This window comes from Temnothorax nylanderi, unplaced genomic scaffold, assembly GCF_030848795.1.
Source record: "Temnothorax nylanderi isolate EJ_2023f unplaced genomic scaffold, tnyl_v1.0 TNYL_tig0203_pilon, whole genome shotgun sequence".
Lineage (NCBI taxonomy): Eukaryota > Metazoa > Arthropoda > Insecta > Hymenoptera > Formicidae > Temnothorax > Temnothorax nylanderi.
In genome coordinates this window covers 255,497-272,293 of record NW_027249265.1, presented here as the reverse complement: position 1 = coordinate 272,293, position 16,797 = coordinate 255,497, and the positions used below count along the sequence as shown (strand labels likewise).

The 16,797-nt window shown below is 36.3% G+C and overlaps 2 protein-coding genes and 1 long non-coding RNA gene across 7 annotated transcripts; 1 reads left to right on the top strand and 2 right to left on the bottom strand.

The window, feature by feature from the left end:
• Positions 1-449: 449 nt before the first annotated feature.
• Positions 450-2,016, bottom strand: Mrpl21 (mitochondrial ribosomal protein L21). Its single transcript, XM_071717112.1, has 4 exons — positions 1,649-2,016; positions 1,097-1,219; positions 687-1,007; positions 450-597 (listed from the first exon to the last, which is right to left on the bottom strand). Exons 1-4 carry the CDS (start codon positions 1,749-1,751, stop codon positions 497-499), a joined length of 648 nt encoding a protein of 215 aa, XP_071573213.1. The 5' UTR covers positions 1,752-2,016; the 3' UTR covers positions 450-496.
• Positions 2,017-2,169: 153 nt separating this feature from the next.
• On the top strand, positions 2,170-15,676 carry Bbc (choline/ethanolaminephosphotransferase 1 bbc). 5 transcript variants are annotated; one of them, XM_071717100.1, is made up of 11 exons: positions 2,170-2,994; positions 3,878-4,025; positions 4,103-4,225; positions 4,305-4,408; positions 5,280-5,414; positions 6,607-6,741; positions 8,115-8,246; positions 9,498-9,656; positions 9,737-9,862; positions 9,946-10,084; positions 13,869-15,676. In XM_071717100.1, the coding sequence occupies exons 1-11, from the start codon at positions 2,758-2,760 to the stop codon at positions 13,943-13,945; spliced, it is 1,515 nt and encodes a 504-aa protein (XP_071573201.1). In that variant the 5' UTR covers positions 2,170-2,757; the 3' UTR covers positions 13,946-15,676. The 5 variants fall into 5 exon arrangements, with proteins under 5 accessions (XP_071573201.1, XP_071573197.1, XP_071573200.1 ...); XM_071717096.1 differs by lacking the exon at positions 5,280-5,414 and having other exon boundaries at positions 2,187-2,994; XM_071717099.1 differs by lacking the exons at positions 5,280-5,414; positions 6,607-6,741 and having other exon boundaries at positions 2,193-2,994.
• On the bottom strand, positions 7,837-9,002 carry LOC139778946 (uncharacterized). Its single transcript, XR_011719742.1, has 2 exons — positions 8,592-9,002; positions 7,837-8,255 (listed from the first exon to the last, which is right to left on the bottom strand). It is a non-coding gene; the product is annotated as an uncharacterized lncRNA (long non-coding RNA).
• Positions 15,677-16,797: the final 1,121 nt, after the last annotated feature.

Genomic DNA, 16,797 nt, shown 5'->3' with positions numbered 1-16,797 from the left:
TCCCTGCCGAAGAAACGAAACACGATCGACCGCACCGCACGACGCTGTCCCCCGTCACTGCCGGCTGCCGTCGTCGCTCCGCTCCAATCCGCTCACGAATCCTACCCCACCGCGTGTCCCACATGTCGCGTTCGCGGGCGCATGTCTTCTACGAGATGTCATCGAACCGAAGGTCAGGATCGGGTGATTCCGGATCATCGATCAGATAGAGGAATAATTTTGTAAGAACAAAGTATATAAACAACTTTTAACATTTTTTTTGTTAATTGCGATTATCAAAAATAATTTCTGAGCGTTACTTTAATGAAATTTAATTTGCACGTTTCTAAAAATTTACAGTATTTCTTATCAAATCGTCATATCTATGGTACAATCTATCGTTCGGCTTTCTTGAAATAAATAATTTTTATCTTCTATTCTGATACTGATTACTATTTAAGAATAATATGTAATATTTAGGCATATTTTTATTAATATATATACACATGTTATACTGTTAATATATTCTATCTAATCCCTCCACTTCTTTCTTCTCGTCAATGTTCCCGTTTATATTTATGGAGTTAATCCGCAGCATCGTGTGCTGTGTTCTGTAGACTGAAAGATAAAACGTCGAGCGTATTAATATGAATGAAGCGAGAAGCAAAAGGAGAATATCGTCTCTTCTTCCTATTTTAGTATCTTACAGTTTATACGGCGATACTGTTTTCTCGGCCGGAATCTGAAGCGAGTTTTCGTGTGGGACAGAGTCTTCTCTATAACCGTCGCATCGATCGAGACCAATTCTCTGTTCAGGATCGGCCTGCCTATGAGGGTGAAGTCTTTACTGCCTACCATCAATACTTTCTCCAGTTTCAGTGTATCGCCTATGTTCGGCGGCCAGAATCCCTCGATAATTATAATGTCGTATTGCGTCACCTTAAACTGTTTCCCGCATACTTGCACGATCGCGAACATACGGCCCACCTTGTCCGTTGCGATCTGATTGTTGATCTCATTCGTCACGTCTGTGAACAAAATGCTATCTGTTAGAACTGATCTACAAAGATTGAATCGCGTTCGTACAGACTTATGCAAAATAAGTTATGTTAACAACCGGTGCATATTTTCTCCCTCTCTTCGTCCCACTCCTGTACTTCCGTTTGGTAATCCGAAATTGGCTTCATCCATGGTAGTCTAGTCCGATACTCCGCTATTGGCGTCTCCCACAATCTCAATGCTGAAACAAGATTATTTCTCAATGTCTTTCTTATGCCATGTAAAGTCTTGCCGGATTATTTCATGTACTTAGTTCCAAAATTTGTGTATAAATTGCTTGATAACATTATGTTCATACGTTTATCATAAAATTGTAATACAATGAAATGTAATTCTCAACATCTCTTTCTTGTACCGTGTAAAATCTTGCTGGATGTTTTTATGTACTTTGTCTCAAAATTCGTGTATAAATTTATTTGATATAAAATTACATTAATAGGTTTATCGTAAAGTTCTAATGCAACGAAACGTCGATATTATTCTATCAATCTTTAAAATTAAAATTCTTGAAAAAGTTGTGCAACGGAGAGGAAGGTTATGTTTGCATTCGAAGGAGAGGTTAGGTTTCTGCCGCGCAGTTTCCGCGAGATTATAATTCGTAATTACATACCGGGATAATATTGCTTGCAAATTGCGGCCGGTGCCAGTGCTCTTCTCAGACAATTACTCGCCGCGTAATTAAAGAGTCTCGTAAAACCGAATAGAGTGGCCATCGCCGCGACACGCTGCGGTAGAGCGGCAGTGGACGTGGACGCGAATAAAACGAATGTCAGGAAATCAGCTGTTTACAGGTAACTTGTTTCCCGGCACAAAATTAACTAATGAAAACGATCCCGTAATCGTAATCGTAATCGATCATCGTAATCGTAATCGACGTTTTTTATTCGCGGACGCTAAGGGAATCTTTGAAGGGTCGTTTACGTAATTTGTCGTCTCTGATAATTCTGATATCTGCCCTGCCTTTTCATATGTTAAACAACGCGATTAATTTTTCCATTTACATACGTTATAAAATAATATATAATATATTTCACGTATTTTATCACAGAATTTGCGCATAAAATTTCATTAATTATACATTAATAAAGTTTATCGTAAAATTTTAATATAATGAAACGTCGATATATATTATTATCAATCTTTAAAATTAAAATTCTTGAAAACATTGTGTGATTAAAAAAGTGGTAGTCACGATGAATTTAATCGTGACTTAATAAATAAATAAATTAATAAACAAATTAATTAATAAAATTAATCGTGGTTCGCCTCTCGAGCGTTTTCTCGTTTTCGCGCGTCGAGCCGTGCGTTTCCGGTCGCGCAACGGCAACGGCGACGGCGGCCGGTCAGTTTCCGGCCGTGGCGACACGACAGTGTGCGTGTCACTGGTGTCACTGCGTGTGCGGGATTAGTGCGGAGAATGCGGAGTAGCGCGGAGTAGTGCGGAGAGCGCGCGGAAATGTCGTACGCGTAACGCGACGGTCGCTTGTTATGTTTGACCGTCCCACCGCGGGTGATCACGGTGATAGTGCGCCGCGCCGTCGTCGTCGCGTCTCCGACGTCCCCGACGTCCCCGTCGCAGCTGAAACCTCCTCGGCAACCGGATCCCGCGGGTCCCACGCTCTCCCCGTCCTCACCCTCGTCTCCCTGCTGTTGCCCTCGGCGCCCACGGTTCGGTGACACGGCGTCGTCGAAGCGACCCTGCGCGCGGCCCGCAGAAGCATGCAGTTCTACAAGGACAGGCTGCTGTCGCCGGGCCAGCTGAAGCGGCTGAGCGAGCACAGGTACAGCTGCACGAGCAGCAGCCTCCTCGACGGCCTCCTGCAGCCATGGTGGAACTGGCTGGTCAGCAAGGTGCCGCTCTGGCTCGCGCCCAATCTCATCACCCTCGTCGGCCTGATCATCAACATCGTCACCACCCTGATCCTCATCTACTACAGCCCGGACGCGAGGACCGAGGTAGGCCCGACGGTCAAGGGCTTTTCTAACTCGCCTAACCTGTCCCCTGTCCCTTCTCCGACGATCGACAGGAGGGAGAGTCCGCCGCGTTCTTCCTGGCCCTCCCTGACCGCCGCCGTATCTTCGCCGTGACGCATACTTTTCTTATCGCCTGTGTTTGTAGAAAGAAAATGACTTCTCCTCCCCGATTATTGTATCGTACGTCAAAGGCTGCTGCGCGTGTATTTCGAAAGTCTGTCTGCTGTGACAGTTCTGTTGACGTTTTAAGTATTTCACATAGCTCTACATTATCTAAATTTTTTTGTAAATGAAAGAGATACACGCAAGGTCTTTCGATTAGTCAGAGATGAAAAAAACCCTTGAATTTTTAGAATTTTCTAACGTCGATGTTAATTATACACAAATGTGAAGTCACGAATCAGAAGATGTAGCTCCTATAATTGTTTGAAACAATTTTGTATTACTTTCTGCTTTTGTATGATTTTAATTTTACCGGAGCAGAATAATGTCTTGCATTGTCAGGCTGCATTTGAAACTAGTTTGATCAGTTTGTCGATGAGTTCCGGGCAAAAAATAAATAAGGATGAAAGATGTTATCGCAAATCATCCAGGAGTCAATTTTCTGATTGAACTCAGATCGAAGAAGTGGTGTCACCAGTTACCAGTATGCAAATCAGAATATATAATGAGTCATCAATTATTGGAGCGGCAAAGTGTTTTGCTCTTACATAACCCCACTATTATTATTATAAAACTGAATGCCATCTATGCAACTGCATTCAAATATATCTTAGCTTTAGAACATTTGAGCGAGTGTATCTTTACAAAGTAAAGTAGAATGTATCTTAAAATCGGCTAACGTAGTATTATTTTTTTTTTTCAGCCACCTAGATGGGCATGTTTTTTATGTGCACTTGGTCTGTTTATATATCAGAGTTTAGACGCTATCGACGGTAAACAGGCCAGAAGAACTGGCACGTCTACACCGTTGGGCGAGTTGTTTGATCATGGATGCGATTCGATGTCGACAGGTACATAAATGTTGCACCGTTACTTATCTTGTCCTTTAGAAACTATTTTTTAACTAGTGATATTTTCCTATTTTTAGTGTTTGTAGCTTTGTCAGCGTGTATAGCTGTACAATTAGGAAACTACCCGAACTGGATGTTTTTCCAGTGTTTCTGCGCAATGACGCTTTTCTACTGCGCACATTGGCAGACCTATGTGTCAGGTATTTTCAATTTCATATGTAAATAAAGCAATGTAGCGAGCAGAATTTTATTTAATTTTATTCATCTAAAACTTAATAGGTTCCTTGAGATTTGGTAAAGTGGATGTAACGGAAGCACAGTTTACAATCATAACTATTCATCTGATTTCTGCAATCTTTGGTCCACAAATCTGGATGATAGAGGTTGTATTACTTTTAATTATGCTCTCTGTATTATACACGGCAAGAATATCTTGTGTAGCAGTTGACAGAACACATTTTATATCATTTTTTAGCTTTCTGCACGGCTATAATTTGACAAACGGGAAATACCATATTTTGTTTTGCTTTTTTTTTTTAAAGCATAATCACAAAATTATTCTAAATTGTTGCCAATGCAAGGTATTCGTTTAACTATGCACACGCTATTATAGCTGCTTATACTACACAAGGCGATTCAATTTTTACGCAAATGGCTTATATAGCAATATTTTCGTCAAAGATAAAATTGAATAGCTTGATACTCTAATCTGTATTCTAAGAAATGCAACTTATAGTACAAGCAAAATTATAGAATCTTTGCTTATGTTACTATGAGTTTCACATTCTATGGTAAGTAATTTTTTGATAAGTAGGCACACATACATTTATGTCATTATAGAATCCATATAAAAAGAAGTAGTAGGTCTCATTTACATCAATAACATAATCCTCTCAAAGTCATTTTTATCTGTTGAGTATATAAAGTATACAAAATTATTTCATTAACCCCATGTTAGTCTTCTTTACTTACAATTAGATACATAAAATCCTCAGTGACTCAGGGGATTGAATATCTCATTATGTTTTGAATGCTCAATTTCTTATAATTTTTACCTTACGTAATATTTTTTACATACATACATATACAATGGTCAACACATATATTATTAAAACATTACAACTTACACTTTGCCCTGCAAATTACCCGAAGGATTTTTGCCTTGAAAGATTTTACCTTGGCGTCCATGACACATGCTAAAATTAATGAAACAATATTATATATAACGTCATTTAATAAAGGTATTTTTTGCAGATACCATTCTTAGATGGTTTTAAGTTTAAGTATTTGTTAGGAGTTATGACAGTGGTGTGTGCACTGGCAAATTTGTATTCCATATTTTCGGTGATTTTCACCGGAGGAGTGGGCAAGAATGGTTCCACTGTGGCTGTAAGTCTGTTAACTAGAATCCTTTATTGAACATGCAGAAATGGGAGCAGCATGGCATGAGGAGCGGCGCTGAGATTACTTCTTTACTGCAAAATATTTACTGAGTTTTAACACGCATTTTTACTTTTGTATTCCCTTACTAAATTATGTCCCCCCCTTACACTCTTGTTTTCGACAACCCTACATCCTGCGATTCTCATAATGAATTGTATGTGCCATTATATGACTATAATTGTACTTGTTCCATATGTAAATTCGTATTTCTCAAACTTTCAGCAAGTCATTAGTGTTTCAATATACTGTAAAAACACTGAGTTGTAAAAACTTAGTTTTTGATACAAATGTGGTCTTTTCCAATGTAAAAATTAGACATAATCTTATGTGTGTCTTGTGATGTTATATTTGTGACGAAAAATCATATGACTGCATCAGCTTCTTCATAAATACATAATAATGCTCTTTTGAAACAATTTCAAAACAGAAAATTTTTTTGAATTGATAGTTTAAGAATTTTAACGGTCTAAATTACGTATAAATTTTTGTGTTGCGGTTGCGCTATTTAATGAGTGAAGGGTAGATTATACGACTAATACATATGTTATATTTGTACATGATGAATAATTTCTTTATAAAAGTAAAATATATTGCCGCTATTATTAATTAATTTTTTATAACTCTGTACATAAAAGTATCTAAACGTAGATGATCTTGATTTCCTCAATAATTTTTAACCAACGTATATTACAGTCTTTTTTTACACATACTATGCTTTTGAAGAAAATATAATAAGCCTATTTGCATTTATAGAAATAAAACACAGCTCGCGAAATTTCTGCACATTAGGTATAACAAAAAACTGGCTTTCCTTCACGTTGCAAATTATGACATATTGAATCATAATGTCATAAAAGGCGAGGTAGCTTTTAACATTCGACTTATCGTACTCAAATCAGCCGCTCCCTTGCCTTACAATCGTGCAGTTTTATCACAAAAAAGCAGAAAGAATGTACCGCATGTTTATACATGCAGTAAATACGACCACAGATAGAACTAAGCCCATCCAGTATTCTCGTGGCAACCGAGAGACAAAATTATTAACAGTTTGTACACACATGTAGGCATACACGCACACAAGAACAATCGTAACGAGAGCAATTCTCATAACGAACGAAGATCTTGTCGCTTTGTTTAGATCCCCGTTCTCGGTGTAGGCACGTTGAATAACTACATAGCAATGGTCTTTTACGCAGGCTACGTTCACGTGTTCCTTGAATTCTGTAAAGTCTTTGAATCTGGTGGGATTGGAAAAAACGGTTCCACAATTGCAGTAAGTCTCTTAAAGAAATGGCGTTCTCCTAGAGCAACATATATTTTGCCATTCTGTACAGTAGAAATGTTGTCTGTTTGGTACATTTCTTTATCTTTTTTTTTTTGCTTGCTATCTTCTCTATCGATCTCTTCTACTGGGAAACGTTCGTCGGGTGCTCGATTGGATTACTAAACATCTATGTATGGCCATCTGTATATCTGTATATTAAACCACCAGAGTGATATATCTCGATATTTCGCACAATTTACAATTTAAACGCTTCTTTTGTCTAATATAAAATCGCGCTTAATATAACAAGCTCTTCAAATAATCTTTTTGCTCGAGAAATTCTTCTATTAGCATACTTCTCTATTATTACAAGAATTAAATAATTGTAACCTGAATTAAAAAATGATTGATTGTGGATTAAAAAAGAAGATAAGTTAATAATTTTTACTCACATACGCGAGATTTTATAATGCCATATTTAATTATACAATATATGAAGTTTTATTTACTGTGCAGTTTTTACATCTCGATTTCAATAAACAGGTACAAGATATCTGTTTAACTTGGAAGAATATTCGCACTTATTGAAATTTGCTGTATCCAGTTTATTTTTTTGTGGAGTATGCCTGCAAGAGAAATAGTGTGTGTGTTAATTTATATGTAAAACAAGAAGAAATCAACACATTTACATGTATGACCGAATGCTGCACAGTGATAGTTTTAATTTCCTCAAGTCTCTCTTTTTTAGCTCAGATTCGAATCTCGTGTCACCACACGTTATTTCTTGCACTTATTTGATCACATGTTTTGGTATTATAGCAATAAACTCTTTATCCCGCACCTTTATAATTTCAGATAATTTTATTCTTCCTCGAATTTTTTTTTTAATTGCGAAGATTCTAAACGACTAGCTCGCATAGGACGTTGCTCAAGATAAAGGAAGGAGTCTTAAAATTCCATGTGTAAATTTCCGTGCAGATACAACAAATAAAATTTCTGGATATAACAAAAAGAAAACGTGAAAGACTTGTTACAATACGAGTACGAACAACAGCCAGAATTTATAGAAATAAATATAAATAATAAAAATTATTCAGCTTTAAATGCATATCAAGTAATAGTGCATTTTACCATGTAATATGTAACATTGTATATATCTGTCCTGTTGATTTTGTAGCATTATGAATTGTGATTAACACGGCGTGTAAAATATAATACGAAATTGTTTCAAAAGTAAAAAAGACAGCAAATGTATTTCCCGATTTGTGACTTCACTCATGTGATTAACATGTCAGGAATACGGAGTGTCGGAAAGTCCACGACACGCGAGGGTATAGCCTCTGATGACTAATCAAAAGATCTTTCGTGTCGCTCTTATACAGTTGCCATACACTGGCACAGAGGTGAAGGTGTTTCCGTTATGGGCTGCTGTGGGCGTCGCTATTTTACTTGCACAAAGCAGCATATCCGTCATTCTCGCCGGTGGTGTCGGAAAAAATGGCTCCACCGTCGCAGTAAGTCAGCTGAAGAAAAAAAAAAGTAGTGGGATCAATTGTGTAGTGCACAATATTTTGTTTGGTTCTTTGTTTTTAGTTTATGATTTAGGCCCACGCTTTTTGAACGTCGCGTTTTAGGTGTAAAAAGGGTTTGCTTGGAAAATATTATAGCGAAATTAATTATTTCGTTACTGGATACACAAAAAGTTGTGCGATCTGAAAATAATTAGTAGTAATAATAAAATAACAGTAGATTTTTGTTCCTTTAAATGCAACGGTGGGCCTAAATCTAACGGTGTCGTTTAAATTATTCATCACTGTTACTGTTTTCACTTATGTTAATATTTGTTATATGCCACATACTTTCCCCACAGAGAAATCCACGTACATCCCTTCACCTCTCGGTTCCTCCTTTATATTTTGCAGTTATAGAATAGTTCTCTCTGATTTTGTTTTCAATTCTCGCACGGAGCCGAATTCTAGTATGCACGTTACGAGGCTGTAGCAAAGTAGAAGCGTGTAAATTAACAGTTTAATAAAAAATAATGCTATGTACCGCTTATATGTTACTACTGACAATCTCGTACTGATCCCATGATGTTTTGAGTTGATTGCAAGAGATTTATTTTACCTGTGTACGTACATTATAGGTATAGAATGTATTGCATGCGCTAGACAGAGTAAATATTTTGTATTGTGATAATAATTAAAATTACGTTTCTTGATGACTTTACTTATGATGATTTACTTCATGAATTTAATGCATCTGGGATAATTTATCTACTGCATTGTAACTCGAATAAATACAACAATCAAACTTTATAATTTCTCTCTACATATATTAAATATGGACTTTGCTTAAAACTTATCGCATTTTTCTTTTTTCACATTTGCAACGTTTTTCGCACTTATAGAACGCACATGTAGTAGTGATGTTTGTTTTATAATTGTATATCAATTGTAAAACACTAATGTGATTCTATATTTTTGAAGAAATTCTACGAGTACAAAACAGATTTATACATATGTCTCTACTCTGTCTCTAGTTTCTGATATATTTTTACGTCGATTGACAAATATCGCACATTTAATTAACATATAAAAAGATTTTAGCGTAACGTTTCTCAAATATATAGATAACGTCTTATTGGATTAAGCATTGGTCTCTGCATTTAATCTTTTCTTCTCTTTACAAATGTAAATCTTTGCACGTAGATTTACTATAAATATCCCTTTCAGAGTTTCTGCATAAGACCGATTTTATTTCAGGGAACGTCCGTTTTATCACCAATTATACCGTTTAGCCTTGTGGTAGTACCGGCTTTTATAATATATAGAAAAAGCGCTGAACACGTCTACGAAAACCACCCAGCCCTGTATATACTTTCGTTTGGAATGGTGGCGGCCAAAGTTACGAATAGACTAGTGGTACGTATGTTAATTATACATCGCGATAATACCATCTTTTATTCGTAATAACACCAATTTCTTATGATGTTGCTTTCCAGGTTGCTCATATGACTAAGAATGAGATGCAGTACTTGGACAGTTCGCTAATCGGTCCAGCTATGCTGTTCCTCAATCAATATTTCAACTTCTTCATCCAAGAATACTACGTTCTTTGGCTGTGTTTCGTAAGTCGCGCACACGCTTGATCTCTGTTTACGACTCTGTAAACTTTCGCGATCACGATGAGTTACGAAACACATATGTTTAGATCTGGGTCACTGTGGATCTCTTCCGGTATAGTGCTCAAGTGTGTCTTGAAATATGCGATCACATGAAGATCAAGCTATTCAGGATACCATGCAACCACCATGCAGGCACTATCCAGGTCAACGCCGCCGAGAAAAATGGTACTAATAGGTCACAACGTAACAGATTGCATAAGAAACATCATTAGGATCAACTGGTGATAATGAATGCTCTGTATGATTCGTGTATAAAGAAATCATGATGTAACCAAGTAAAAACCGCTTGTCGAGTTTTATGTACATAGACGTTCGAACAATACAGCTCATTTGTTATCACATTTATAATTTATAAACTGTCGTTTCAGGCTAAGAACTTAGAAAATTAATAACAACTTGTGATCAAGGTCTTAGTTGAATTGATTAGCGATTATTACGAATTTTTAGTAAAACGTACCGTGCATCAAAACAAGAGAGTGCCGCCGGATTATATGTAATAAAAACGGCACTTGCTTTATACTTATAAGAAAAAAGTGATAAATTATAATTCAGAATGTTCGAGAAGAGAGACATGATATATATATATATATATATATATATATATATATATATGTATAGATATATATAGCTATATCTATATATATAAACATACACACATATATATATATACATATTTATTTATGTGTATATATATACATATACATATATAAGTTTGTTTAAGGATGTTAGAGTTTGACATCAACTGCATTAAATTTTTAAATATCGATTTCTGTTTTCGGTATGTCTGATTCTCGTATATCTCGTTCATTGTCGTAGGACGTTTGTTATGATATAATAGAAATTATACATCAAATGTGCAAGATCAAAAATCTCTTCATCGTTCGTAAAAAAGTAAGTTTTTCAAAAACTAATATCTAGAATTGCATTAAAAATACTAAATTAATGATTTATATCTTTCTAAAAAGATTTATGATTATTTTTTTTTTAATTTAGTAACAATATACTGGTAATATTTTTGAACACAGATCTGAACATTTTTTGTTTTTTTTTTCAAAATTTCAATTGTTAAATTGAATTTGGTATATATTTACATTCGTTAAAACTTGTAAAGTATACAAAAAATTTTGTTTTAAGTGACGTTTATCGAGTATAATAAACTGTGCGAATTTTATTTTGAAATGTATAGTTTTTGATCATACGGAATGCGTCGTGAACGTTTTCTATTTCTGCTTTTATGCGTATGCCCGGTATGCCCGTGTATTTGATAACAAAAAACAAAACGTTTTTAATGAGGATACGATGAATTGAATTATATGAGACGTGTTAGAACATAAAGAGACGAAAGACAATTCCGGCTTTGCATTAGATACATTTGTTTACTTCTACGTCAATAGATACGACAATAGATACATTTAAGACGAACACTTTATTAAGAAAACATCTTTACATAAGTATATTCTGTGAGAAACGTATTTTAAATATACTTCTACGTATTTTACATGAAACGTTACAAGCAAATGGCAGATACATGCTTAATTCTTATTTGTATATTATATTAACGTGTAATTTTGCTAGTTTAATATTTCCTCTTGATAAATAACGAGTAATTGATAATTTTTATAATAACTGAATTAGATGTAATATGCAAAACCTTGATGTATGATAGAAACTGTTGTTCATGACTTTTCTATTGTATTATATATTCCTGGAAGAAATGTTGCCCTAGAAAAATAATATATAACGAAAGGAATGTTTTCATATTGACAAGATTATCTTAACTGCGATAGCTTTTCTTTAAAATATGATATATTGGAATTTCTTTCTCATTTTCTGTCGTATATTAACAACAATTCCGGAATTGAAGGGAATTGATTACATTATTGCGATAAATAGATGAAGTAAAATGATTACTTTAATTAATTATGTTTCTTTGAAGACAGTGCTGTACATATAAATATTACACTAAATGAAATGTAATTTTATTGAACTGTACCATATTTCAAATTTCCTTTCAGAACTGTATAATATCTTCTGGATAAATAAGTTTATTATAAAGTACCAATTTTCATTCTAATTTAACCGGTCTTGTCAGAGAAGCTTCTTTTGAGAAAATTAATTTGTTCAAGTCATTCAATAAAGTACATTCAATATTATTTTTGTGCTATCCGTTATCTTGTAATATCTAATAAAAATTGTATTATTTGTAAAAAGGAAAAAAAAAGATTTATCGGACAAAAATGTACAGTAAGAAATTTTGTATATTGTGCATTTCATTGTCTCTTTAGAGAAAGACAGTTAATAATAATAAAAGAATTATTCAGAATAATACGCGGACGATAAATGCATGGTTATGCTTTAGTTTGTTGGTATGCAAAATTCGCTTAAAATGTAACATGGGAAGGTAATATGATTGTCATTGTATGTGAAGGGTGGAGACGGAATCTGTTGAGATTAACATTAGTATTTAATATTTAATATTAATATTAATATTTATATTTATATAGAATGAAAATGCATCGTTATATTCATAAACTTATTACGTATGCCAATATAATGTCGCTCGTATTTATGTGTATTTTATGCATGTTATGAATTGTGAAACTGTAGCTTTTTGCACGTTCGTCATCTGCATGTGTTAACTGGTCCCTTTATGCTTATATCTCAAGATAAGCTTTAATTTACCCATACATTTGTAGAATACAATTGCAACAATTGATACATTCAAGTAGATTAATCTTTGCTCGGTAAGGAAGAAAGAAAAGCTGCTCAAAACTCACAACAAAAGTTAACGTATTATAGATTAAATATTTTTGCAGTCTTAGTTTTAGTCAATGTAAAATGAGCAATACTGATATTGCATGGATAACTAATTGTTATTTTAAGAAGCATCTTAAATGCAGTACAACTCAAATAGTAAAGTATGCCATGCTCATTAGATTGCATCGATCAAGAGACCAAGTTTTTTATTGAGAAAGATTTTAATAATATTTTAATGTTAGTAATACTTAAAAGTAAGAGTGCACGAATGGTTTCCGTGTTTTATTTTTGTAGGATATATATCAGAATCAAATATCGACATAAATTGCGAATTACTTTCTTTATGTAACAGTATACGAATGGTTTCCGTTTTCCATTTTTGTAGGATATCATATATCAGAATTATTTTGCATGTTTTTCTGCCTGCTGCTTGGACTTTGCCTTTGTCCTTTTGCGGGAAAAATTTCAAATATGAAAAATTCCGATCACATTATATATTACTAGTAATTGAAAGGTATGATACATTTTTATGTTTTCTTTTTTTTAGAGGGAGCGAACGTTTAATTAGTAGAGGAGATGAGACATAGACGATACATAAGATTAATTAGCTTAGATATAATATTGCTAGAAGCTGAAGACTTTTTAAGAAAGATACACATAAGTTTGGCACACACACAGAAACAAACGATACTGTATTTGTCTTGGCGTGTATCTTACAATTAGACAGGAAACTTAAGTAGGATTCTTCTATGTCCATACATCTTCTTTCCTAATAGAAATGAAAATGTGTCTGAAATCGAGGAACGTAGAAGATGAAAGAGAGTGAATTTTCGTTCTCCAATTCTCTTTCTCTTAATTATTTTATTTTTTTAATTCTCGCGAAGAACGTTTTCATCAAAAGGATAGAAAACGTCCAGTGTTCTAAATATGCGTAAAAACCAAAAACATTTCCCGAGTTTATCGCGAAACGTGAACAAGCGGAGAGCGTTGATTTCGCTTCTACCCTCCTCGATTCTGCTAGTGTGCGTGAATTTTTGCGGGTTTAAATATCTTGGCAAAAAGGAAGGAAAGAAGGAAAGAAACGGAGGAAACAAAGGGAAACGCCGTGTCGATGGTGTCGTAGAGAACATTAGAATATATGTGTCGTACGTTTGTATTCGTTGGTGTGCATGATGACGAGTTTTGTTCACAGTTCACATGACGGTGGAGGAAGAGCCGCTGTTGGACGAGGAATACCATCACGGATCCGACACGGCCGTCGACCTCTGATATATGTTAAGCTTTGAGCTATTGGTTTCTCGATCGGCTCGCGACCACGACTTGAAACAACGATCGCGATAACACGGTGCAGGATTGCGGAATAATTATCGGCTCGCGCCGATCTCGCGGGGAATATTGCTGAGCGACTGCACCCGCGCGAGGCCGCGCAGCTACGATTGCACGAGGAATGAAACTTGTGTGTCTCATCCCTAAAGATGCATGGTGTACCTCGCACACGTGCTCGCGCGTAGAGAAGAAATCTGTCCCGCACCTCCCTTTTGTACCGCAATATTTTGTATACATGTCGTTTCGATACCACAATACATTATAGTTGTATTAGATTCTGACGGACGGAAGTAGTACGAAGAGCGAGCATTGAACGATAGAGTTCACTGTTAAATTCGTAGGGTCAAATTGTACTCAATTTCAGTCATTTTTAATTATTCCTATAAGTCGCCTCCTCCTACTAAATACGTCATTAACTAAAATATGTCATTAACTAAAACAATGTTAATTTAACTGAACCAATGAAGTTAAAATAATACTGTTTTGTGTTAAAGTGATCAATTTCGACACACATGCTAGTTAAAAAGTAACAAAATCTTATATCTAGCTCAAAGTATTGGTTTAAGTTTTTAATGTCTAACAAGTGTTGAACCGATAGTGATTGTACCGAGCTACGAGCGAAATCGCTTTATTTTTTCTCGTTATACGTGTGCGCTTGTCAGATCGGCTACTTAAATGGCATTACTTAAATGGATGTACAGGAGAAGGAGAGAAGGATATATTACGGGTGTGAAACTTTTTTCGCGCGGTGGTGCGGCATTCGATCACCGCGAGCTTGAGGATACTTATAGCTTAGATATACGTAGGAGAGTCGAAATATCAACGATTTTTGTCTCTTTATTATCTCGTTAAGAGGGAATCTCGAGAATCCCTGACGAAGCTGATGAAATGTATTCGGGATTGTTAAAGGTAGCACTTTGATTAAACGTACACTGAGAAAAAAAAGCTGTTGCTTTATTTAAAGTGCTATCACGGGGTGCCAAAAACACAAGTAGTTTATTCAATTGTATTATTATTAGACCCAATTAATTAAATTATTGGTTTAATAATCCAGATATTGGGTCTAATAATAATAGAATTGAATTAACTGTACTTATGTTTTTGGCACCCCGTGATAGCACTGTAATTGAAGCAGCAGCTTTTTTTTCTCAGTGTAGAGAAGCGATACTCGACTGATTTTTGCCGGTTTGAGCACGATCGTTCGTGACACGCAGAAGCGACTTTCTTTGCATGCGATATCGGCAGAAAGCTGTTGGCATCTATTTTATAATAACGAACTATGTAAGCAACGAGAAGCAAACTTCGAAAGCCTGCGGGAGAACATATGTATAAGTTAGTAACACGAAACGAACACTACAGTATTACGAATGTTAACCGTAGTTTTTCATCCTTTCGCGAGTCTATATGTTTCAATGTGTTTCGATTATCCGCGCGAGAACCTTTCTTTATTCGCATAGATCGAATCTATCGCACTAACGTTAGATTTATTAAGTTTCCCCACGAACGCTGGAGATTACTTTTCATCCTGGACGATGATTTGCTAATCTGTCTAATCTGTGGTGTTCGCGTAAGGTAATCGCTAACAGGTCCTAAGACACACTCCTATCTCAAGGGAATCGCGTAATTTATTAATTATAAAATTCATATGGCATTTAATAAAATTTGTACAAGCGCGACGAGTCTCCTCCTTCATCAGATTCTCCCAGTTCGTCCAAGGTCAACCGTAAAAGTTCAAGCTTAGAACAGAGTCGAAGGGTATTGCTTGTTAAATGATGCATTCAATTTTTTTTCTTTCAACGTCGTTTCTCACTTGGGAATTAAAAAGTGTCTCGTACGAAAGCGTTCTTCTGCCCTCGGCATTTATTTTTACATCGAAGAGGGCGTTACAAATCCCTCATCACGCGTCCGCGTCGCGGCTTCCTACGCGTCGGGAACAAAAACGTGCTCCGAGTATACTATAAATCGATGGACACGCGTCTACACGCGACGGGGAAAGCGAGCTATTGGGATGTAAGCTGCGGGTTTCGAAACCAGGCCGCTTCTCATCGCCCGCGACCTTTTCCCCGCGCTGAATTCCCACGTGGAGGATTTTGGGCGCAGCCCTCCCTCTTCCTCCCTTAAATCTCCCCCTTCTGAAAAAAAAGACGAAGACTACGGCACCCTTGTCCTTCGCCCTGCCGTCGGTCGGTCGGTCGACCTAGTCGACGTCCCTGGCCCCGCAAGGTCCCGGCCCCGTTCCTATACGCTCTCGTGTGCGCGCACCCGGCCCCCTCCTGCGTACCCCCGGACGTTCAGCTGAATCTGACGGGGCGTTATTGATCCGGCTGGTGACGACGCGCGAGTACGCCAACCGGGCCACGCGACGTGCCTCTCGACACGCAGGGCCGAATTAAAGAGCCTACTTTTAAGCTCTGGTAATTGGAGAGCCATTTTTTTTCTCTAAGGTGATATTTTTAGGGTGGAAACGACACGCCCCTCCGGGCTCGTCGGAGAGGTGCTTTGCCCTACAACTCGCGATCTCCGTCTTTCTCTTTGAATGGACAGATCGAATTTAACGCAATTCAAGTGGATAAACTTAAACTTAATGATTGATTAGATTAAGATTGTTGGGAGTAAATCGGGGATATTAGAAATTATTTGTCAATCTGGAAATCCCGTTGAAATTCGAAGAAGAGAGACGACATGAAATAATACCTAATAATAGGAGAGACGAGAAAAAACAATTTTATCACAGCTTTATCCGGCCTTACAGATCGTGTTTAAAAAATTAAGTCCTTAATCAAGCTACTATCGCT

Bases quoted from the DNA above. Each gene is read 5' to 3' on its own strand.
- Bbc (XM_071717100.1), top strand. From the start codon at position 2,758: ATGCAGTTCTACAAGGACAGGCTGCTGTCGCCGGGCCAGCTGAAGCGG. The intron at 4,026-4,102 runs GTACATAAATGT...TCCTATTTTTAG, and splicing joins ATGCGATTCGATGTCGACAG to TGTTTGTAGCTTTGTCAGCG. The intron at 8,247-9,497 runs GTAAGTCAGCTG...ATTTTATTTCAG, and splicing joins AAAATGGCTCCACCGTCGCA to GGAACGTCCGTTTTATCACC.
- Mrpl21 (XM_071717112.1), bottom strand. From the start codon at position 1,751: ATGGCCACTCTATTCGGTTTTACGAGACTCTTTAATTACGCGGCGAGT. The intron at 1,220-1,648 runs GTATGTAATTAC...ATCTTGTTTCAG, and splicing joins TTGCAAGCAATATTATCCCG to CATTGAGATTGTGGGAGACG. The intron at 598-686 runs GTAAGATACTAA...TTTATCTTTCAG, and splicing joins ACAGTATCGCCGTATAAACT to TCTACAGAACACAGCACACG.